The sequence below is a fragment of the Falco cherrug genome, chromosome 5 (assembly GCF_023634085.1).
Source record: "Falco cherrug isolate bFalChe1 chromosome 5, bFalChe1.pri, whole genome shotgun sequence".
NCBI classification, from domain to species: Eukaryota; Metazoa; Chordata; class Aves; order Falconiformes; family Falconidae; genus Falco; species Falco cherrug.
The window spans coordinates 72,509,261-72,533,170 of NC_073701.1; the positions used below are offsets into that span (position 1 = coordinate 72,509,261).

At 49.9% G+C, this 23,910-nt stretch overlaps 2 protein-coding genes across 5 annotated transcripts; one reads left to right on the top strand and one right to left on the bottom strand.

Annotated features, from left to right (window-relative positions):
* Positions 1–261: 261 nt before the first annotated feature.
* Positions 262–1,786, top strand: LOC102052000 (olfactory receptor 1F1-like). The gene is made up of 3 exons (XM_055711975.1): positions 262–266; positions 623–626; positions 821–1,786. Exons 1-3 carry the CDS (start codon positions 262–264, stop codon positions 1,784–1,786), a joined length of 975 nt encoding a protein of 324 aa, XP_055567950.1.
* Positions 1,787–3,868: 2,082 nt separating this feature from the next.
* HCLS1 (hematopoietic cell-specific Lyn substrate 1) lies at positions 3,869–22,640 on the bottom strand. 4 transcript variants are annotated; one of them, XM_055711953.1, is made up of 15 exons: positions 22,485–22,640; positions 20,149–20,232; positions 18,440–18,513; positions 17,700–17,829; positions 16,338–16,448; positions 15,637–15,691; positions 13,496–13,606; positions 12,864–12,974; positions 12,110–12,165; positions 8,755–8,824; positions 8,390–8,526; positions 7,622–7,729; positions 6,808–7,117; positions 5,960–6,031; positions 3,869–5,583 (listed from the first exon to the last, which is right to left on the bottom strand). In XM_055711953.1, the coding sequence occupies exons 2-15, from the start codon at positions 20,230–20,232 to the stop codon at positions 5,447–5,449; spliced, it is 1,566 nt and encodes a 521-aa protein (XP_055567928.1). In that variant the 5' UTR covers positions 22,485–22,640; the 3' UTR covers positions 3,869–5,446. The 4 variants fall into 4 exon arrangements, with proteins under 4 accessions (XP_055567928.1, XP_055567927.1, XP_055567926.1 ...); XM_055711952.1 differs by having other exon boundaries at positions 6,808–7,120; positions 22,485–22,639; XM_055711951.1 differs by having other exon boundaries at positions 7,622–7,732; positions 22,485–22,639.
* Positions 22,641–23,910: the final 1,270 nt, after the last annotated feature.

The following is a 23,910-nucleotide window of genomic DNA, read 5'->3' on the forward strand; positions in this document are numbered from 1 at the left end:
CTTCATGGCACTGGCACGGTGGGCAGCATAGCCCTGGCCACAAGCACCACCTTCAACAGTCCTTACCCAAGGTTTATGAGCAATAACTACTTCCCATGCCTCACCCACCATGTGGACACGGTGATTGTAGCTTCACATGCCCGTCAGCAAAACCCTTGTGTCGGGGTAAAAATTGAAATAGGATGATGGAAGACAGGTGAGGAGACCCAGGCCAGTGGAGACCCCTGACAGCTTAAATTCACCTGTGGCTCGACAAACACCATGCGGTGAGTCACCCTCAGATGGAAGCTGTGCTTTTTAAAGTGCTGGTTATTTCAGAGCAAAGCACCCCAAAAATAGCAGAGCAGATGACAGAATAAAGAAAAAAAATTCCTTTAACTGGTACAGGGTGATGCCCCATCCCCAGCTCCGTGCTTTGGTGGCTGTGGCATCTAAGGAATGATGTGACCATTTCCAGGGGGCAGGGAAGCATGTAGTCACCAGAAGAGCAGCCAGGAGGGAAAGACAGACATGCTTGGTATACTCATCAAGACAGAGGGTTGGGCTGGCAGGAGAACCCAGGAGCTGTGGGTTAGTCCAGCTGCACACCGATCTTGGTTTCTTCTGTGTGATTCTTTTGCAGTCAGGTATCCAACACTGTATGGCAGCTCTCTGGACTCTAAAGTCCTAGTGTCTGTGAAATCCCAGCACAGGATGCTTTCAACTATGGAGATAGGACCAAAGCCATTGTACCAGTGACACCCTTGCCTTGTGGGTGGCTGTGCTCCAGTCCCCTGGCTCACAGTCACCACCTCTTCACAGTGCTCATTTCTGCCCACAGACCAACCAAGCTGGCCTCATAGCAGGTGAGAACCAGACTCGGGTGACAGAGTTCATGCTCCTGAGCTTTTCCCATGGCCAGCCCTTCCTCTTTGTTCTTTTCCTGGCCATTTACCTGGCCACACTGCTGGGGAACTCTGCGATGCTCGCCCTTGTGTCCCTGGATCCCCACCTCCACAGTCCCATGTACTTCTTCCTCGGTCAGCTGTCCTGCTTGGACATGTGCTACTCATCAGTGACAGTGCCCAAGATCCTGGCAAACACCCTGCGCCCGCAGGCGACCATCTCCTACTGCGGGTGCCTGGCACAGATGTTCTTCCTGATGGCGTGCGCGGGGGCCGAGTGTGCGTTCCTGGCTGTCATGGCCTACGACCGCTACGCAGCCATATGCCAGCCCCTGCACTACACCCATGCCATGAGCTGGGGTGTCTGTGTGGTGGCAGCCACCGGCTGCTGGCTCTGGGGGATGCTGGACTCAGCTGTGCACACCCTCCTGGCCTCCAGACTCTCCTTCTGCAGGGCTGCCCGGCTCCAGCACATCTTCTGCGACGTCCCCCCACTGCTGAAGGCTGCGTGCAGTAACACCCGCCCCAGTGAAGTGGCACTCCATGTTGCCAGCATCTTTGTGGGCCTCAGCCCCTTCCTGCTCATCATTGTCTCCTACCTCCGCATCCTGGTCACCATCCTCAGGATGCCCATGGCCACCAGCCGGCACAAGGCCTTCTCCACATGCTCTGCCCATCTGCTCGTGATCACCCTGTACTTTGTGACGGCCAACCTGAACTACAACCGGCCCAGCTCCGGCTACTCGCCGGCAGCCGACACGCTGGTCTCTGCACTGTACTGCATCGTCACCCCCATGCTGAACCCCCTCATCTACAGCCTCCGCAACCGGGAGGTGCGGGGGGCCCTGCGGAAGGCTGTGCGGGGTTGGGGTGCGCCGGGCTCCTCAAGCAGCAACGCGTGAGCAATACCAGGGCTGCAACAGTGCTGGGGTGACCCTGGTGCAGCACCGCCTGTCTGTGGGAAACCTTTGACAGCAGCAGTGGGCTCAGGGCTCCCTGCCCAGGCAGGGATGACACTGCCATCACTTGTCTGACCCTCAGCACATCGCTGATGGCAGAACAGAAAAATCCAGTTGGGAAGAAGGCTACAGTTCCAGGATTATGTCTTTATTTTGCAAGTGTCATGTGCTGAGCTCAGCACAGGACCAGCTGCGGCTATGCTGCCACCAGGGCATGCTGTAAAAGGCAATTTCACATGGCACCAGACACGTGCTGGCCCCGAGCAAGGCTCTGGGCTCTGCCTTGGGGCTGCCCAAGGTGCTGAGCCAGGCCCTGCATGGGACAAGGGGCAGCGTCTTGCACTGAAAAATCTGGCCACTGCAGAGGGGCTGTCACACCATCCTCCTCCTACACATGCTTTGGCACCGAGTCTGATGTCTGCTGGGTTTCTCCAGGCTGCCATGAAAGCTCTGTAGCATTTTGTACATTAGCGCAGCAGCCGGCAGTTTATACAGGCCACCCATCAACCTCAGTGCTCTGGTCGAACAACACTTTATTGGCACCAAGCTGTGAGCTGGCATTGCTTAAATCCTCACCAGAAATGCTTGCTTTGCTTTATAGCCATAAAAAAAATCAAAATGCAGTTGTTGTGAGTGTGTGGCTGTGGATGATAGTGACTGAGGGCTGGCTGGTGACGTGGGGCAGCCAGCTTTGCCTAGCTGGCACCACCTCAGCTTAACCTCTTCTTGCAGGGGCCCTGCAGCTGGGTCCAAGCTCAAACGATCGCATGGGTGATGGGGCAATCCCACCGCCGGCCAAATCTGCAGGCAGGTACACGAGGGCCAGCAGTGTCCAACGCCACAGCAGAAGCTAGGAGCAGCCAGCCACCAGTGCAAGGGTCTGTGTGGGGAGGGTGCATGCCTGCAGCTGTGCCACAGAGGGGCACGTTGGGGAAGGGGCCAAAACTTGCCCATCCATAGCTCGGTTACCAAGAGATACCCAGCAAAATCCAGTCTGTTCCCCAAAAAAACTAGTGGAGAGTCAAAAAAATTGGCCTATGAGGTGCACAGTTTATTGGGAGTGGTTTGCCAGTTCTTCTTAGTGCACAACACACACTGGTTTTACTCTTCAGGGGAAAAAGTGTTCCTGTAACACATGTGTTGGGATGGCCTGTTGCTCCTACCCAAACAGGTTGCAACCTCTCATCCAGCTTTACTTGCTTTACACCCTTCTTGATTGTAAAAGAATTATTGAAACATCCCTAGTTCCGAGTGTCACTAGGACATGTAAGAGAGTGTGCCGCAATGAGGCCCATTCAGGAGAGCCCCCTGGAAAGGAACATCAGGAAATAAAGGGTGAACTGCATGAAGAAAAAATATTGAGGAAGTTATTTCAGAGAAAAAACCCCCCACCAAAACCAGTGAATGAAAAACCCAAACCAAAAACCTCCAGAAAATTTACATTAAAATTGACAATTTCAAACCTGAATCACAATGTGTCTTTCCCATGATTGACAGACTGTGATTTTTCTCAGTATCAAACACTGAACAGGGATGCTGTACTACCTTCCAGGCAGTACAGTGTTGTTCAAGCACAGGATGGTGCAGGACCAGCCTTGAGCTGCACTGAACTCTGAGGTGTCACAGTGGGACCCCCTGCACCTCTGCTGCTGGCAGCTGGCACTGCACTGGGGTGTGCGCCCACAGCTTCTCACATTCTGTGCCACCCAGCATGTCCCCAGTTTATTCCTGTTGTGATGGTACTTGCATACCACAAAGGAACAACAACCAACTCCCACAGCGGCACATTGAGCATGGAATATGCTGGTTCAAAGGAGGGCTGCAGTTTGCGTTGGATTATGACTGAAAACTGCTTTAAACATTACAAATAAAATATTTCCTCTTGTCCTGCTTTCCCACCTGCTCAGCCTTTTCCCCACAACTGTGATGACGCAGGGCTAGAATCAAGGGCCCTTTTCACTGTGCAAGGAACTGAGCCTATAGCAGACACAGGGGATGTGCTGTCACAGAATAACTAGGATACAATTTTAGTCAGGCCAGAACAGAAGGAGTTTATTACTACAGCTATGAGGGAGAGCACAGCGCAGCAGTGACAGACACTGCTGACACGAGCTCTGCCCAAATGGGGCAGTTACACAGCTTGTATACCTTCAGGTTATGCAACTCATTCTTCACCAAACTGTGTCAGATAAGCAGGATATTGGAAATAACAATAGCATTCATTCTTCAGATAAAGAGGATCTAGCCAGCATACCCTTTAACAAATAATTCACTCCTTTGTTAATTAAACTGGTGAGACCATTACCTGCAAATATTTAATTTGTGAGTCTTACAAAGGCCTATGAGGCATTAACTATTTTACTACCATGCTGGCGAGGTCTGACTTCAGCACTGGGCTCAAACCACCCACCGGCAGAGAGCAGAGGCTGAGCCAAATACTGGATGGGGGAACCTACCTTTGGCACTGACTGCAAAGTGCACGAGCCCTTAGGCTAGAGGTGAGCTGTGGGACTGCTCTTCCCACCCCACCTGCATGTGTATGCTTATTTATACTGTCAGAGCAGTTAACAGGAAAAATGGAGCTCTCTTAAAAATATTCTACTGCCTGTATCAAGCAGCGCTTATTCTGATTTGTTTGATAGATTGAAAGGATTTCCCTAGCAGAACATTCCTCTGATTCACTGTCTGGATGAAGAACAAGATGGTTATTAACACACTTTTCACACTAAAAGTGAAGCCTTGTAGTATTTTTCTCTTGCTCCAAGAAAGATTTTCCAGAACCATTTTTCTCAGAAAGTAATCTAATTTTTACACTTACTTTTTCAAGGTTTACCCCAGAAACAACACATCTCCCAACAGCATTCTGGGCACACAGAGGAAAAACAAGCGAGTAATCTCCTATCTTAGCAGGATCATCCTACATTTTCATTGAGCCAGCTCACACTTCTCTGGTTTAATGGAACAGCTCACTTCAGCCAAGCTCGTGTCTGCGTCCAGGGAAAGTCAGCAGCGTTCACTGTGGTGGTCAAATGTTCCCAGTGCCCAGCCCTGATAGACCAGGTTTGTGTTTCTCTACCCCATGCTGCAAACACAGTTCATCCATCCTGCAGGTGGAAACCCTTCCTGGGAACAAAGGCAAGTTTGGCCTTCACAGTGCTCTTTTCCTCAATCCCTGGGTAGGATGACATCCAGGGCCACAGCAGCTTAAGCAGGTCCCACAGGTCATGTCCCTTCTGCCTTGACCTGATCAGAGCTGGTGTTTCTTTTCTGTGAATTGCCCTGTTGGGAACTGGAATGGACACACTTCTCCTGCAAACTTGATGGTTGACATGCGGGACAGCCTAGGTAGAAAAGACGTCTTGTATCGTACTCACATGCTCTTAAACAATCCCACCTTTCCCATCTGGACATGGATGGGAACTCTTCGTCCCAGGCCAAAGTCCTCTTCTGCACAGGCCAAAACATTCTTTCAGACACTGCCAGTTTGTTCCTTGGTATTTCTTGCATGTAGACATGCCAAGCCAAATTAAGCTAATAACATGTAAAAAGCTGAAGCAGAGAGAGGCAGAAGTTTGGAAGGAAGCAGCTTGAACAATTCTGGTTTCACTGAAGAAGCTTCACGTAATTTGCTGGAAAGAGGCCTACTTTGCCATGACACTGCCCCCGCCACCAGCCTTCGTCTACCATCTCAATGTGTGTGATTGTGTCATCAGGGTCAAAAGAAATCTCATCATCTCCATCTGCAAAAGATTTAAGAAAAGATAGTCACAATGCAAAGAAGATAACCGCAGAGAGAGCTGTTTTTATGTCTCTCCTCTCCCTTCTGCCAGGAGGAGAATATAGAACAAGCATTCAGGTAATCCTCAGACTTCATCTCACCTAACCCCCATCAAACAGCACAGATAAGGCAGAGAAAGAGCAAGACTTTACAGATGAAAGATGAAACTTCTCTGTTTCATCTGAGTCAGGTTTCATTCTGCTTTCCAAGAGGAAGAAATTTAAACCACCAAGTTGAAATCTTTTCACCACTACTGATAGTGTAAGCTACCACCTCCCTGTCACACCACCCTGGCCAGCTCCCAGTGCCTCTCCCCACAGCCTGGATGGCAGACCCACCTCCCTGGTAATCGTAGAGAGCCACTGCACAGGTCCCAGGCACCTCGACCTCATAAACATTGTCCGTTTCCCCTGCAGAAGACAGGACAAGCAGATAAGAGAGAGGCTGAAAGCAGCTGTATAGATGTGGCCAGTGCCACCCTCCACCCAGTTGTCAGCCTTGGGGTGAACCACACATCCAAACCCTACCAACAGGGAGAGATGTACCATGGCTCAAAGTGAGGTACGGCTTCCCTCCCCTTCTGTGACGAGGGAGGCGAGGTCCTGATGCTTCATGTTCCTCTCCCAAGAAAAAGGCTGGACATAACTCCAGCCTGTCCACTTACCATCTCCAGTACCAATGAAGCTGCGACAGAAACATCACCAACAACAGCCTATGAGGTTTGCTTATGTGCTTGGAGGAAGACTAACCTGCACTCCTCACACCCAGGAGACACCACCAGACCAGGTCCCATGAGCACTAGCCATTTGAGCAAATTAAGAGAATAATTGGGCTGAATTAGGAGGGCATCCCCAAGCCTCAGTGCAGCACTAGCAGTCACTTGCCAGGAAACAGGCACCAAGAACATCAGTCCAGGTCCAGCTTCTTTAGATCCCACGGCAGCCCTCAGTCCTCCTGCTGGAGTTCTGCTCCAACAACCTGGCCCAGCATCCCATACAGCTGATCTCGCACCTTGGAGCCAGGTAAGGGAGTGGAAGATGACCAAGTCTCCATCATCATGGGCTGCTACCATGGCCACAGTAGACTTCAGGATAAAAATTCCCTCTGGAGTCTATTCCATACATTCAGTGAGGTGAGCGGACAGACACAAGCTCCCCAGGACATGGGCTTTTCCATCAGTACTCACCTAGGTGGGGCTGGCTCTGGCTGGGCTCCTCAGGAAGAATCTCCTCATAGTCCTCACCTCCATCTCCTCCCTGGTCATAGATGGCATCCAGCTTTCCCAAGGGTGCTGGCAGCTCCTCATAGTCAGCACCTCCACTGGTACTGTCACAGTAGTCAGAGGGCTCTGGCAGCTCCTCATAGTCTTCACCAGCATCCAGACTTTCACTGTAGATGGGCTGATCCTGGCTGGGGATCTTGCAGAGTTCTTCACCCAGGTCTGCTGGCCTCGGTGGCAAAGTGGGTGGTGTTTCCTCATCCTCCCTTTTTGCCTCCTGCTGTGAAATGAGAAAGTGCCAGCAAAGTCACCTGCAAAGCATCCACTGCAAGCAGCTCTCCCGTGACCGCACAAGGCCCAACACAAGGGAACCAGCTCCACTGTAGGTGCCTTTAGAGACACCATGACAGAAATGGGGCATCATCCTCCGCACAATGGGAAAACAGCTCAGCCATTAGGTCTGTGCTGAACTGGCACCTGGGGTTGCTGTGAAGATGCTCATGGCTCATTTATTCAAAGCTCTTTCACATACTTAGCTACAGCTCACTGTACTGCCACTGCACTGACCCACTCCAAGAGCCCAGCTCATGGTGTAAGGTGCTGTGCAGGCATGTCCCATCACCACCCCAACATCTCCCCTCTCACTCCTTCCAAAGCCTCTCCCACACTGCAGCTGTGCTCCCCTTCTTCTTGCAGGGCTTCCCGTAAAGCACAGCCCCCTCCCAGGTGTAATGCCCTCCGTCTGCTCCCCCTCCTGCATCTCCTCAGCCCACTTTGGCACCTGTTCTGCTTGTGACACAGCCCTGTCTCGGTCAGCACTCTTGAGCACCCTTGTTGGCTTGGTGGCAGGGGCTGCCTCTGTGTGGTCCTTGTCTCTCTGTGGGATTTCCTGCTGGAGAAAAGGCATCAGATCCCCTCAATCCCTTTGAATGAGATCCCAAGCAATGTCCATTCCCATTCTCAACTCAGAAAATTTTCCTTCAGCTGAAATCTGTTCCAGCTTACAGAGCACCTCTCAGTTTTCCTCCAGCTGAAATCTGTTCCAGCTCCCACAAACCTGCCCTAAGGACTGGACACTAGCAGGCCTGTAATGCCTATGGGGTCTGCAGAAAGCAGCCGTGAGGAGGGAATCTATCAGGGAGTGCTTTATTAGTGAAGCATTAGCGGTGCACTGAATGCAGAAACAGCACGATGTAGAAGGAGGTCTTGTAAACGTGAGGGTTTGGATGCAACCTCCAGTTTGGAAAACCCTGACTGCAGTCTGCTGGGATGGCAGTACTGGGGAGGTGTGATTGCACCGTGCTTGCCAGGCACTAGAGGCAGAAGGCACAAGGGGTCATGGCTGGGTGCAGACCCGTCCTGATCTGTGTGCCAAAAGGGAAAATCCAGTGACAGCTGTGAAGTTCAGTGGCAGTCCCTGGCAGCTGCGGGGAGGCAGTTTAGGCAAGAGGTTACTGTGAAGAGATCGGATAGACACGGAGCTGCATGGCCCTGAGGAAAAGTCCGGTTTGCAGGCCTTGGAGGACATGGCAAGATGGCCACGGCTCACCTTCCGCCGAGCCACCTGGTACTCCCGAGCCTGCCGCCTCATCCTCTCTTCCTCTGCCTGCCTTCTGCTCTCCTCCTCTGCTGACTTGGCCATGTTTTCAAATCGTGACCGCAGGCTGCTGGTGCCACTGGAAGCTCCTGCGGAGAAGACAGTTGATCACACATGCCCAGTGGCTCCCTTCCACCACCCCAAGCATCCAGGAGGAACCTAGTCCTCTGCCTCTCCCAGAGAAACTTGTAATCCAGCCACCTTCTCCTGTCCCTCAGGTGAAACCCACATCCCAGCACAGCACAGGCCAGCCAGTGTGCTGCCATAGAGGGACCACAGCTTCCAACCAGGCCCAGGGCTGGTAATCAGTTTCTCACCTGCCTCCAGAGATCTTGTTTTCTCGTACGAGGAGGTGGGAGCTGTCATCTCGTTAAAGCCAGCGGCACTCTGTGAGAGGAAGCGAATGAGGTGTTCAGCTTGTTAGGCAAGGACAGTGCCAAGGTCTCCTGCTGGGTTTGTCTACTGGTGACTGCAAGCTTTGTTCCCAGCTGTGTCTGTCCTCCTCTGTACAACTGCCACAGCCCTGTGGAGGCTGCTGGCTGCAGCCCTGCTCTCCTGGTGCTTCCCTGCATTGTGGCAGTGCCTGCTGCCCTCCAGCCAAAGGCAAGGGCTGCTCCTGTTAGACGGGTGGCACTCCCAAGGGCTGGAAAGGTTGCATGGAGCCAAGCAAAAGAGGCTGCACAGGGGCAAGATGATGGCTGCATGGGACAGCAAGGCTGGGCATTCATGGCAGAAGTGCTCACTGGTAATGGTAAAAAGCTGAGTGGATGCCTGGCAGTCTTGCTGAGGTCCAGAGAGCCAATGTCCCGTGCACTCGGGTGCACTCAGGGGCATGATTGGTGGCAGGGGCTGCCTCTGTGTGGTCCTTGTCTCTCTGTGGGATTTCCTGCTGGAGAAAAGGCATCAGATCCCCTCAATCCCTTTGAATGAGATCCCAAGCAATGTCCGTTCCCATTCTCAACTCAGAAAATTTTCCTTCAGCTGAAATCTGTTCCAGCTTACAGAGCACCTCTTAGTTTTCCTCCAGCTGAAATCTGTTCCAGCTCCCACAAACCTGCCCTAAGGACTGGACACTGCAGTTGCAGTCCCTGCAACCATCATGCCCGTGCACTCACAGTGGCATGATGCATGGAAGCACTTCCCTATTGGATGCGCAGCTGCAGCTGCCTAACCGTGAAAAACGTGCATCCCTTCAGCAGGTCGTTGCCTGCAGTACATGTGTACGGCAGCATTGGCTGGAAAACATCGAAGTGAAAATATGCGTGAACGTCTAAGCTATCGCTGGCTTTATGAGATGTGAAGAGATGGCTAAACCGGTAATAGCATCGATGAGATGATTGCAGCAAAAAGAAAGTGACATACAGAGGGTTTATCTACTTTAATGAGGCAACTACTTCATACAAAAAGGAAACTGCAGGTAGGATCATCTGTCAGACTAATGCAGCTGTATGTAGGGCTCCACCTGCAGGTGTCACCAATGGGCTGGGGTGGCCGAGCTCCTACTACAGTCAGCGTTGCCCAGAAAGTTAGTTCTCTCCTTAAAGAAAACACCTGAGCAGGCAGTCAGAACCAGGTCTACACAAAAGGACATGTTGTTTATATGACAGTATTTAAATTCAGGAGTCTTAGTGTGAGAGCTGAATCCTACACTTAGTATTCAAAACTTTGTCAAAGGGGAGTTAAGATTGCCTTAAGTGGTATATTATGCTCTACTCTGGAGCAGTGAATTCAGCACTACTGCAGTGCCTGAAAACTAGGCAATCAGGAGCTTCAGTACTTGCCAAAATATACTTCTTTTTACTGTCTTTGATTATGCTTCAATACTCTCAAAATGAATAAATTCATGTTCCACTTTGAGCTGTTCAAGAACTGCATATCCCCTCTCTGCAACCTGCTTCTAAAATGACTCACAGCCCTGACTTTTGCACAAGCGCTCATCTGATCTTGCATGCTTTTTTCTGCCACATACATGATGCCTTGCCTTTTGACAATGCACCTCCATTTGCTGTTGTTAAATACATAGACCATGCTAATCTCTTCTGCAGGCAGGATGCCATTCCCACTCTGCTACCGGCTCAGCCTACACATGCAGCATGAAAAAGAGCATGCTCAATTGTTACGGGTATGCGTTTATGTCCTTCCTTGGCTTAGAGCCCTGCAGAAAGGTCATCGTCTCCTTCCTCCAGCTCCTGAGTGTGGTGATGTTGGTAGCATTCCAGGCACAACCACTGTGCCCAACAACAGAAAAAGTATGGTTCAGGGAAGGTACCCTTGCTTCCTTCTCCAAATGCCCCAAGGCCCCACCACCACCCAGGATTCTCATCTTTTAGGGTATCCCCATCCATGCAGATCATCATCCACCAGCAAGACCTCCCTTCCTGAACAAGCTTGCAGAGTAGCCTGCCAAAGCACAATGTTAATTCAAGTGCCCGAGACAGTCTGCGTCATTTTGACTGCAGGAGAACCTTTGCCTGGTTTCAGCCCAGACAGAAAACTTGAACCAGCAAACTGGATGAGCTCTTCTCATGCAAGGTTGATCCCTGCCAATCCCAACCCTGCTGGGTTTTGTTAAGGTTTGCAGGTGGATGACTATGCCCTGGCCTGAAATTTAGCTAACTGACCTGATCATAAGAAACTCCTGGACAGGACAGAAAAAACCTGTGGAAGGTAACAAATAACAGAGAAGCTGACAAGTTACAGACAGCGCCATGAGGAATGGCCAGATTTTACCAGTAGTTAAGGGGGAGCGATATGGGGCCAGTCACTCCTGCACAAAGCCATACCGGCTGGGGAGTAGTATAGGAGGATGAGGAGCCATATACCAGAGAGGTCATAGATCTGTATCACATACTGGAAAGACCATGGAGATCTGCAAGTTGGCTACTTGAGAGACCAAAGATTCCAGTCAGCTTCTGGGAAACCTTGTTTACGTGTGGGTGTGACAGCTGCTAACAAACCTTATGCCTTGAGTAAGAGCAGCTAGAGGAATTGCAGCCACAGCGGCACCACCTTCTCACTGGAGGTAGCCCAAGGCAAGAATCACTCTGTATGCATACTGCTCCCTGCACGATCACCACCTACCAGTCAGTGCTGGGGACATGACACCAGATGGGCTTTCAGTCTGGTCCAGCAGCCCTCCTGTGTCAGAGACAGTGCCTGCATGGTGCAGTAGCCTGTGGCCTCTCAGACTTCTCACAAGGCTGCACTCTCACAAAATTTCATCTCCAAGGAGCCATCATGGCTCATCCTGACTGTATTGGTACGCAAAGGGCCTGTAGGAGTGATGGCAAGCAGCCAGAACACTCCCAGTATCTCAAATGGTACTAGATATCCAGGAGGGAACAGCCTGATGCCCTTAGAAAGCTCCTCACTGGCTCTGCTATTAAATCCTGCCCCAAGAGAAAGCAGGTGTATGACTGTTCAGTCCGAGAGTGCAATGATTCAAAAGCAGCCGAGAATGGAGAAAACTTCTTCTTCCTTGCATTATGATGTCCCCAGGCTGCACTCCTCTGCACCCTCTGGTATTTACACTGGGCGACTTCCCTCACCCTTGCAATAGCTGTGCACAGAGCAGTGGGACCTCATCTCCAGCTGGGAAGTCTCTTCACTTGCAGCAGTGCACTGAGCAGTGATTAGCAGGAAGCGATTGCAAGCTGCAGCATGTGGTCTTACCTTATCTACTCTGTCCTTCTGGATCCCATAACGGCCTCCAAACCCCTTGGCATAGTCTGTATGGAAAAAATGGGGCTATTTTATAATATTTTATATTCTGTGTGCACTTCTGACTTCAGTATGCTGTGAACAGGGAAATTCGTTAGCTCTGTCTGCACCTTAGAACCATAGAACTGTTTAGGTCGGAAAAGACCTTTAAGATCACCAAGTCCAACTGTTAACCTAGCACATATGGAACTAAATAGAGATAATACATGCAAAATGCTCTGGACAGTAACTTTTAAGACTACTCCTTCATTCCTCTGAGCGAAGTGCACAGGTGTTCAGTGCTGTACACTGCCAAATCTGCTTCCAAGGCACTGGCGTGAGAAGCCAGTCATGCCATTGGAGTGCAATGTGGCCTTAATCACTGAAGTTATAGTCAGGCCATCCCTGGAACCTGCTTTGCCTCATTCCCATGAGCTCACCTTTCGAATGAGCTTATGATCAGGATCATACCTCACAGAGAAAGCACAGTATAGTCTGGGAAGCCTGATTCAGGGACTTGGATTCCATGTCCCCCAGCGATCCAAGCATGCACCTACTCTGGCAATTTATCCTTGCACTTTGGGAGTTCACAATGTCCCAGCTGCTCTGCAATGTTGTACACATTCAGTTTTCAGCAGCTCGATCTCTGTCAAGTATGAGCCACCAGCTCTGCATACGTGTGTGCTCCAAGGAAATTGTGCTGCCAGCTCTGGTAGTATTGCCCTACCTGTCTGAGATGCATGGGGTTGCACTTCCTCCTGATGGTCCCAGCCGTGAGCGCTCTTGTCCTGACGATCACTCTGGACCCCAAACTTCCCACCGAAGCCCACAGAATAGTCTTCAGCCACAGGCATCCAGATCATGGCATGGAAGACAACAGACAAGGGAGGGAAAAGAGAAAAGTGGCAGCACTGTGAGCTCAGGCTGTTCTAGCAGGGGCAATAGTTTCCCCTGCCCAGGACTTAGAGAAAGACATGGAACCAGTCCAGATTTCCCCACTGGTGGCTGCAACAACAGCCCTGCCTTGCCCCTGGGACATGTCACCTGCTGTTAGCACCTGTCTGGGCTTCCCCTACACTTCCTTTGGTGACATACTGCCCAGGAGATCCCTGTGCCCATAGAAATCTGCTGCTTTTCTTCATTTAGCCTGAATTTTTTCCAGCAGTCGGGCACCACGCAATGGCTTTGTTCACCTGACCCATTTCTTTGCTGCAAGCACTGGGCACCCAACAGCTTACCGCAGCTTTTCCACCATTCATGCAGCAGGCTGCAAAAACCAAGCACAGTGTCCTGCAGCCTCAGTGGGCACAGTCCCAACAGTCCTGACACTGCCTGCTGCATCGGGCTCCCCCAGCTCACCTTTCTGAGAGTCATGCTTCTCTGCCTGGCTTTTGTAGTCAAATCCCACTGCTGCTTTGTCCACCTTGTCCCTCTCCACACCGTAACGGCCACCAAAGCCTTTGGAGTAATCTGGGATAGTGCATGGAGAGAAAAGCTGCCCTGAGCATGGGGCTGGTGAGGGCAGGAGGTAAAATGGGGAGCAGCACTGGGGAGGAGCAAACAGGGAGGAGGAAGAGCAGCAGGGATGATGGGGAACACGTGTAGAAACAAGGGATTTGGAGGAGTCAGAGTGGATGGCAGGGAGCACCGTGAGGGCCATTAAGGACGAGGGCAAGCATGGGTCATGGCAGCAAGACAGCCTGAGCACCATGATCAGCTGGAGACACAGCAGGCTGAGAGGGCAAGGAAGAAAAGCCAAGGGCAGCTGGGGAGGCAGTGGGAGCTCAGCCACCCAAGGACGCAAAGCCAAGGCAAGACTTGGGCACTGACAGCCTGGGCATCCACCCACTCACACATCTCCAGAGCAAGGATTTCAGCCTGTGGTCTGCCAGTCTCTGAAAAGGTCTGTGAACAAGTATATTTAGCCCTTGAAAGTACAGAAGAAATAGCCAAGTTATCTCAACTTCTACAAGGAAACCACTGACTCTTCGATACTGCAGCAAAGGCTGAAACCCACATTTCTGGAGACATGCTCCATCTCTCCCCCAGGCTGTCTCTGCCACACTCGACCATTGTGTGATAGAGGCACAGCACATCTTCCTTATGCCTCCCCTTTTTCTATCTTCTAAACTAATAATGTATTAACTACTTCAACTGTGCTCAGTTACTCTCTAAGGACTAGCTTGTTATTATTGGCTGATGTCCTAAGAAATTGCAGCCTCTATCCTAGCTTCTGGCTGTATAGAGGCACTTTCAGAAACCTGGTCTGCCAGCTCTGTTTCCAAACCCTGCCCTTCAGGAGTAAATCAGTTACCTCTCTTTGTTCCTGTTCTTACAGGTCTGCATTTCACAGGAATGAGTTGGGGCATCTCCGACAAATTTAACCTTATCAATCTATGAAGACTGTGATCTAGAGAAATATTAATGAAAACATTTTGTATTCAAGAATGGGTCTCTGTTTCATAGAAGCTCAGTTACTTAAGGATGAATCTGTAAGTTCTAGAAATGTCTTAAACTTATCTCAATTAAACTACTATTTACCATTATGAAATGGACCTTTTAGGATGTTGTTTTCAGCAAATGTAGATGTTATGACTGTTATCTTGTTGCTGGAGTTTCCAGTATGGACCCATTTTTATGAAAACCAATCCAAACACCTTAGCCTATTTCTAACATTTTCATTTTGTCTTGAGCATTTTCTGTGGTTTTACACAACCCGATGAATTTCTATGTCTACAACCTAGTATACAATCTCTTATAACGGAATATGTTAATGTAGCACAACTGCAAGAGATTCGTTCATTCAAGATCAACCAAGAATACCTCAAAACATCTTCCTTCTTTTATAGTTTCCTCTGAAATGAACATGATTCAGTTCTTCTTTTCTTGGTAATGTACTCCTCACATTTATCTGAAACAGTAACAGCCCTTGCCCTCTCATCCTTTCTTGGTTGCAGAATACTTATAATACCTTTAGTTTCAGTTCTTGTGAAGTTCTTAATGAATATAGCTGCTCGTATGTATATGTCAAAGCTTGGCTGAGTCATCTTCAGAATTCTGCAAAAGTTTGGGTGCTGTACAGGCTTTTGTTTCCCTATTTGTTGTTGTGCCCTTTCTTAAATGCCACTTTTTCAGAAATGACTTCTCACGTCCTACAGTGCTTGGATTCCTGCTGGAACTGTTGCTCAGAAGGACTTGTAGAGGAAAGGGAGAATCAGCCATCCACTGGGGAGGTGAGTGGGGGTGTCTTCTCTGCTCAGCCATGACATGGTTTCCATCAAAGCAAAACATAGAGACAAGCCAAACATACAAGAGAAGGGTGGTGACAGGACAGCATGGAATGGGGCCGGCAAGGGTGACCGACTGGGAACAGGTATATGAAGCAAGTGACAGGTGGGGGATAACAAAGGAGACTGCGCCACAGCAGACAGCACAGGATATTTGGAGCAGAAGAGAAGCTGGGCAAAATGTCGAGGGGCCACACGTGCCCATGGACTTGCCTTTCTGGGATGAGTGTTTCTCCACCTCACCCTTGTATTCAAAGCCCAGTGCTGACTGGAACAAGAAGGGGAGGAATGTCAGTCATCCTGAGGGCTAAGCTGGGTCTCACCCACCCTCCTCCAGGGACCGGGCTGGGACCCTGCTCCCTGTCTTGTGCTGCAACATGCAGACGCCTGGCCACTCCTCAGCCTCTCACACCACCCCTGCTGTCCATGCGGCAGTGTGTCCAGGGACAGCCCCTCACAAGTGTCCATGCACTCCAGGTAAGAAGGCCACAATCCTGACCTCACTTCAGCAGACAAGGCAGCTGGGCAGCGTTGGACACCTGTATGTGCACAGGAGGGACAGCATCCTGCTGTCCCCGTCCAGTTCTGCCACAGCTTAGGGATCTGGAGATGAAAAACACCACCCACAGCCCCCAAGACAAACACAGTGTTGCCCGTATAGGACAGTGGAAGCACATTAATGCACAGCAAGGAGTTAATCTCCACAAGTGCCCTGCAAATCGTCATCAGTCATTGTCCTGCACACAGGAGTGAGCTTTGTGTTCCAGTGGAGACCACGGTGCATGGCATGCAGAGACCTGCAACCACCAGCACTTTGAAAACTGCGGCCACAATCCTAAATGTAGCACAGTGTTTCAGGGGCAGCACCGAGCACAGGCGGCAAGTACGCATTTCAGCTGCCCTGTCCAACACACCTTGTCAGCTCGGTCCCGCTGGACTCCATACTTGCCCCCAAAGCCCTGGGCTGCATCCGTCTGCGAGGAGTGCTTCCCAACATCAGCAACGTACTCGTGGCCCACTGCGCACTGAGGAGAGAGAGAGCATGACATGAGCACCCACGGTCAGACTGGCAGGGTGGACAGAGACATAGGCGCCACACAGTTGTTCTGCCCCACTGACGAGATACTGGTAGTCATGAGGTGACAGGTCCAAACTGACTGTGCTGGTGGCAGCGATGCCCTCCACACGGCCTTTGCCAGTACCAGCTCTGCTCTGAAACCTGTGATGTAGCTTCAAGGGCAGCCATCCCACACAGACTCCCACTGCCAGCTCATCGTGCAATCCATGGGATGCTGAATACCTGCTGCTCCCAAATGCCAGTGGTGTGGTGAATAACCACATGGGGAAACTGAGGAGAAAAGTGTGGATAGGCATGCACAGCTGGAAACCCGCAGGCAGCAGGTCTGGCACCTGCTCCCTCTTTTCTGTGTCTGAGGGTGAGGGTCAGCACACCTGACTGGGATCACCCTTTATGCCTAGCACAGGCCCAGCCAGGGTCCCACTGCACTCTGCTGGAGGTGCTGTGGCCAAGAATTGCACACACTCCTCAGGAGATGGGCCAGAGGCTAAATGCTTACAACATCCTGGTGCAACTGGACAAAGGCCGAGGAGCTGCTCAAAGACATCCTCACTCTGCTCTGGCAGAAGGGTTTGAGCATGGCTGCTCCATTTTGGCTTCCAAGAAACGTTTGTTTCCTGCTCTGTCATCCTGGTATCACGCACGCCCACAGTGACCCCACAAATTGAATACTACTGCAATCTTATCATCTCCCTTTGGAAAAAAAAAGAAGTATTAAATGCTGTGTCTTGGTCCAGATGAAATGTACAGGAAGAAGCGTGTTGATGGTTATCAGAAAACATAAAACAAATTTGATGTGAGAACAGCGAGTATGAGCTAGGGCTTCATCCTGGGGGAGATATAGCAGACGTCTGCAATGGAGAATATGAGGAAGGAATTATTATTCATTAGCTCTCCAAGTACAAGTAGGGAGGCACGTAATTTAATTGTTATGCAGCCGTTTTGAAACAAACCACAGAAAGTCCTTCTTCACCGCTAAGGGAGTGTTGCAAGGAAGTTGTAGAGACAAATTATACAAATGGGTTCAGACAAATCCTGGAGACCAGAGTATGGGCTACTTAGACATGTGTGAATCTGCACAGCCGTGCCAGCTCTCCATTCTCTCCCTTCAGGGTCAGGCAAGAAAACAGGGATGCTCTTTCTTTATGAGAAAAAGACTTTTCCACTGTGGCCCAAGGAAGCCCTCTACAACTGTTACCTTATCCATTCGGTCCCGCTCTGTTCCAAACTTGCCCCCATAGCCATAGGAGGCCTTGGGGCCCGTCTCCAGCTCCTTCTTCTTGATGACCTCATGTTCCTCCGACACCTTGTTCCTCAGCTGGTGGATGCTGGTGAGGCAGAGAGAGTCAGGGCAGGTCACTGTGGGATTTTGTGGACCCATGCAGCCAGCTGGAGCACCCCTGTGCCCCTGTCCCAGCCAGAACCCAGCACAGAGCAGGATATAAACCCACTGTGGCCACACACATGCAGCCACTGCGCTGTGGCAGGAGATGATGCTACCCTGGGGGCTGGTGATGGACCCAGGGTGGCAGGGTCTGTGTGTGCACCCAGCCCCCATTCAGGGCTACACTCTGTCTTCAGAAGGAGCCCAAGGCTTCCTTTTCTGTGTGCTGCACTAGCCACACTGTGCAGGGCAGTGCTGGGGCATCCCGGAGGAGCTGCTGGATGGGGTCAGCTTGGCCAGGGAAGGAGCGGGGAAGTCTTTAGGGACAGCCACTGTCTGGAGGCAGCTGAAAGCTGACGCCCGGCACCACCGCAGGTGGCCTGTGAGCCCTGCTCTGGGGCGACACCAGCACCCCAAACGAAGAGCCTGGATGCAGCAGGCAGAGCCTGGGCCGGCAGGCTGCAGCCCCGAGGAGCTCCTCACCTGGCTGAGGCTGCTGCTCCCCCGCCACCCCGCTGCTTCCCGGGCCCGCCGCCCCCGTGCCCCACACTCACTCGATGTGCTCGGCACGTCCGGAGCCCTCGATGGTTTTGGCTCCCCAGCGCTGCTCCTTCTCAGAGATGTCGTTCTGCAGAGCCAAGCACAGCCGTCAGCAGCCGTCCCCGGGGAATAGGGCTCAGGCCCTCGGTCCCCAGCCACCAGTGGGGCCATGGGTGGCCCCGGCCCTTTTCCTCAGGGAGAAGCTAGCCAAACAAAACTTCTCTGGAAATAGTTGAGGAAAAATAGTGGAAAGATGCTGAAGGGAAGGTTTGAGTCAAGGCCAGCTGTTCTGCCTCAGCTGTGTTACAACAGCACTTGTTCGGTCTTCTCAGAAGGCCTGGATGAGTATTTGATAAATTGAAGCATCAACAAAGACTTTCCTAATATAAGGTAAAGCTAAAAGTATGTATATACGAAATAGATTAAAAAAAAATAATAGTCTTACTCCATTCAGGCTTATTTTAAATGCTTCCACAAATAGAACAAATGAAGTAAAATAAAAGAATTTTGACAGCATAAAATTTTGTAAAACATGAATAATTGGGAACTTTGAGGAGGGGACACACTTTTCTGTCCCAAAGTAGAATTTCTTATTGGAAATAACTAGGCAAGACTGAACTTCAGAAACACAGGACTCTTGCACAACAGAAGAGTGTCTGTCAAGAAACTACCTTGGAAAGGAAACCAAAATCCCAACAGAGCTGAGAGACCTGCGGCTGTAAATCGCGGCTGACACTCCTTGGTGTCAGGAGGACAGGACTTGGCTGTGCTGTACGCTCCTAAGAGCTTTAGGAAAAGGGTATGAAGAATGTCTTGAGATAGTAAAGGACTGTTTAGATTAACCAACCACAGGAAACAAAGCAGTGCAGAAAAATGTTGTGATGCCGAATCAGTGGATGACAAAATTGTACATGAAGGTTAGTGTTAATAAGTACAACATTAAAGCATATGGGGGGGAGGGGGGAGGGGGAAAATCCTAATTATGTCTGCACAACGATGGTTCCAAAATATGTACCATTCAGGAAGGAGTAGGAAATTTGGAATTATGTGCAATTATGTAGAAGAGTAGCAAATACAGAATGGGCCAAAAAGCTGAAGTGAGTGACTTACTAGGAAAGGAATAGAGAATCAAACAGAAAATGAAAATCATGACACTGTATGAACGCATGGGGTTCCCACTGGCTGAGCCCTTCTATTCTCTTACTATCTCACCTAGAGAATTGGACTAGATAGAAAATGAGGCTATTCAGAGGCATGTAGCTGCATCTGTACAAGGTGACCATAAACAGACTAAGATTTTTCCATTTAGAAGAAAGATAAATGAGGGCAATGCTGGAATCCTGTACAATTACCAACAGTGTGGGAAGGAGAAAATGTAAGCTTTTGCTATTTCTTGTAACATAACTTGTGGGGAGGGCTCAGTGAAGTTACCAGGGAGTAGGTTTAAAAGAAACTAAATATTCTCTACCCCTTAAGTGATACTACTTGTAGTCAGATGTGTGGTGCACTGATGTAGGAAGTTCTGGATACTAAACATAGATAAGGGTCGGAAACAGTTTAGATGACCTGACAGTACCTGTGAGGCATTGGTGGTATGCTGTGCCTCACCCCCAGCCCTGGACCAGGTGACCAGCATATGCCTAGAGCCAGTGAAACCTTCACACCACCACCACCCCACCCCCCCGCCCCACCCCCATTATGGATTACCACATCAGACACTCACCACAAAATCGGGGTCAGTGTCCCAGTCGTCTCCCTGAGCCTCAACCTTCACTGACATGTCATGTCCCACGACTGCTCTCCACATCTGCACAAGGAGGACACGCCATCAACCAGAGCCCAGCCTGCGGGCACTGCTGGCTCACAGCCATCGGCATGTCAGACCACAGCAGTCATGGTAAAACCAGGGCTGGAAAGGGACCCTTGGAGGCCATCTGCCCTGCTGATCTCTCTGTCATTCATACAGCACAGGGCACCCCAAAATTGCTGCTCGTGAGCCCCAGCACCACTTTCAGCAAAACACAGGCGTTTTAAGTGTAAACCACAGTCTTCATTCAGGCTGACTCCGTGGTTAAAATGCACACCTTATTTTAATGCAAATTAGTGCCAGCATCCAAATGCCTGGTTCTGCTTTTCCCACATACATTAATGCTCTGTGCTGTGGGAGACTGTTCCCTGCTGTTAAGCACTGTCATGGCACACCACCAGGAGCCGTGGCTTGCTCTGCCACCATGATGCAATGCTTATTTACCTGAGGTTGGACTCCTCAAGTCTCTTGTCTGTTTTCCAACCTTTTCATCACTGCCTAGCGTGCTAGAGAAGGTTCAGAGCAAAGCTGTACTCTGGTCTGACGGTGCTGGTACAGTATGCCGTGTTGTGTTTGTGTGTGTCAAATGGTAAAAAGGGGAAATAGAGCCAAAATCATTACGTATGCAGGGCTGCAAAGGCTGCAGCTGCGGTGGTGCAGCTTGCACAGGCTGTCCAAAGAGGCCTGGAGGAAGTGATAGACCCAGGAAGAGGAAGTTACAGAAAAGTAATGTAAAAACTAAACCTCCTGCATTTCATTTTCAAGGGGACAGTGAAAAGAGGTGATGAAAAAACCCCTCCCAAACCACACGTTTTCTACAAAATGAGAGACAGAAGAAAGATTATTACATGGCTGGCTTGCCCCTACACCACAAAACAGAGCAATCATTCTCAGCAGAGCTCTCACGTCCCACCAACACCGCTTGTGGCCTTGAGGAGCCCCAAATTGTTCTGTTGCCCAAAGCTGCTTGTCACTTGGCCAGAAAGGCTGAACAGAATGCACAGCAAAGACTGTGCTGCTGAGCCCTGTTTCACATCACTGCAAACACCACGTAAACCTGTGAACAGGCCACCAGGAAGGAAGAGGACTGCTTGGTGGTGGATCCTCGTTTAACAGTATGCTTTTGCTATGAACTTCTCAACAGCACTAACCTCTCAATCCCACAACCATAGGGGAGCCTACAAACTGGCCCCAGGTGCCCAGGACAGTTGCTTTTTGTGCAAGCAAAATGTTTTTGCTGAACAAGTAATTAACTGTGCGACACAGAAAGCTGTTAATAACCTTCCAGTTCAGTACAGTGCCCTGGTCAGTTCAGTTTCAAGCTGCCCTTACCGATTACATAGAGAACCAGCACTGTAAGACCAGGGAGCAAAGACAACAGAAACTGAAAGACCACAGCAGGGACAAGTCTTTCTTTTATTAAACAAAAGCCACATAGTTAGCTAAGGGAGAGGATGTGGGACCAAGGCAGATTTACTGTGAAGATCTTCCCCAGGCTGCCTCAGAGGTGCTGGGGGTGGGGGGCAGCTGTCCTACTCCAGAACACTGACAGTAATCTCATGACAAACTGAATACAGCTAATTGCAAATGGAAGCAGGGGAAGCAGGAAGGCTCATGTGGGCATCATAGCACAATCTAGCAATACCTTTCCTCTTCTTTTTCCCTTCCTAATTTATTAACATCTCTTATGCCAAAGATTTTTAAAAGTTTCTGGCTCATTTTTGTTAATGATAAAATAGCTGCAAGAACCAGCTAGGACAGGGCTGTTCAACAGGGCAGCTGATCTGAGCAGCTAGCTCAAATGCAGGTGGTTCAGGATTTTGAATACTGCTATAAATGGTTCTTGACCACCTATTCTCCAAAGCCACCCACCGTGTATCTTGGGAACCATGAGTAACCTGAGTGTAATCACAACTCAAGGCTCCAGACACCCTCTATGAGGAATATCAGCCACGGTAGCGTCTCAACCCTTTAGTTTGTCCCATTTTTCCCCTTGAAAGCATCCACTACAGCACAAATATAGGGCTACCAGACTTAGCACAGTCATGCGGGTTGATCTGAAAATGTGGTTCTTTAGGGCCTCAAACACAAGAGCAGCAACTATGGCCAAAGAGCAGACTACGAAGCAAATGCTGAGCACTATCAACTCACTCATGCTGGGTCAGGAAGCAGTTCTCTTTGCCCACCAAAACCCTACTTTTCTGGTTGCTGCTTTTCACATTCCACTCCCCAAACCCACTCATCTTTCTTACCTTAAAAGGCTCACCAGCTCCTGCTGGCAAATGTGCTGCTTTTTGCTCTGGCACCTGTTGCTAGTGACAGCTTTAGGACTGCTGTGTGCTCCTAGTTCCTGGTTTAACTTCATCTATCTTCGCTTCCTGTGTCCCAGCCCCCATCTCTGCTCAAGTCGTGAGTACCGAAACCTGCCCTAGTGCGCTGCAGTTCCTTTGCATGCTGCCTATGCTCAGGGGTGCTGATAAGGCGTACACCCAGGACACAAATTTTGGACTCCAGAAGTAGTGCTTGATGGGGTACAATTACACTTCTCAGTGTGCAAAACCAGACTGTGATCTCCATTTTCATCTCTTGCAAAAAAATCACTCTGCCATAAAAGTACAAAAAAGTTAAAAGGCTGAAGCCCCTGGACTTGACGATTACAAAGAGATCCAAAGAAAGCAAGGTACTGCTTACAGAACTTGTTATGAAATTTGATTCAGTACTTTACAGCACATTTAAAAAAATATATAAACACACAGAGGCATACACACACATATACATACACACACATGCAAGTTCTTCCGGAACCAAAAGAAAAAAAAAAAAGTAAATACCAGCTAGGAAGATGGAAAGCATGTCATTAAAGAATCCTAAACACTTACAGATTAAACTCTTTGGTACATTGCCTACTGGTGGAAAGTGCACAATTTTGGGATGAGTAGCATGAATCACACTAGTTTGACACTAGATAAACATCTCAAACCAAAATAACTTCCTTTCTGAATGAGTCAAATGAAGCAAGAAAAGTTCCTAGGGTAGCAATTTCTATTTGACACAAGGGCAAGATACTCAGTGCTTGGAACAGAGTAGAATATGTCAGTTGGAAGTGACCTACAACAATCATCTAGTCCAATTGCCTGACCACTTCAGGGCTGTCCACCAGTTAAAGCATGTTGCTAAGGGCATTGTCCAAATGCCTCTTCAACGCTGACAGGCTTGGGGCATCAACCACCTCGCCAGGAAGCCTCATCCAGCATGTGACCACCCTCTTGGTAAAGACATGTTTCCTAATTTGACAGTGTCCTGGGTGACATCCTTGTCTCTAAATTGGAGAGACATGGATTTGACAGATGGACCACTCGGAGGATAAGGAATTGGTTGGATAGTTGTATTCAAAGAGTTGCAGTCAACAGTTTGATGTCCAGGTGGAGACCACTGATGAGCAGCATTCCTCAGGAGTCAGTATTGGGATTGGCACTGTTTAACATCTTTGTTGGTGACATGGACATTGGGATTAAGTGCACCCTCAGCAAGTTTTCCAATGACCCCAAGCTGAGTGGTGTGGTTGACATGCTGGAGGGAAGGGATGCTGTCCAGAGGGACCTGAACAGGCCTGAGAGGTGGGCCTGTGCAAACCTCATCAAGACCAACAAGGCTGAGTGCAAGGTCCTGCATCTGGGT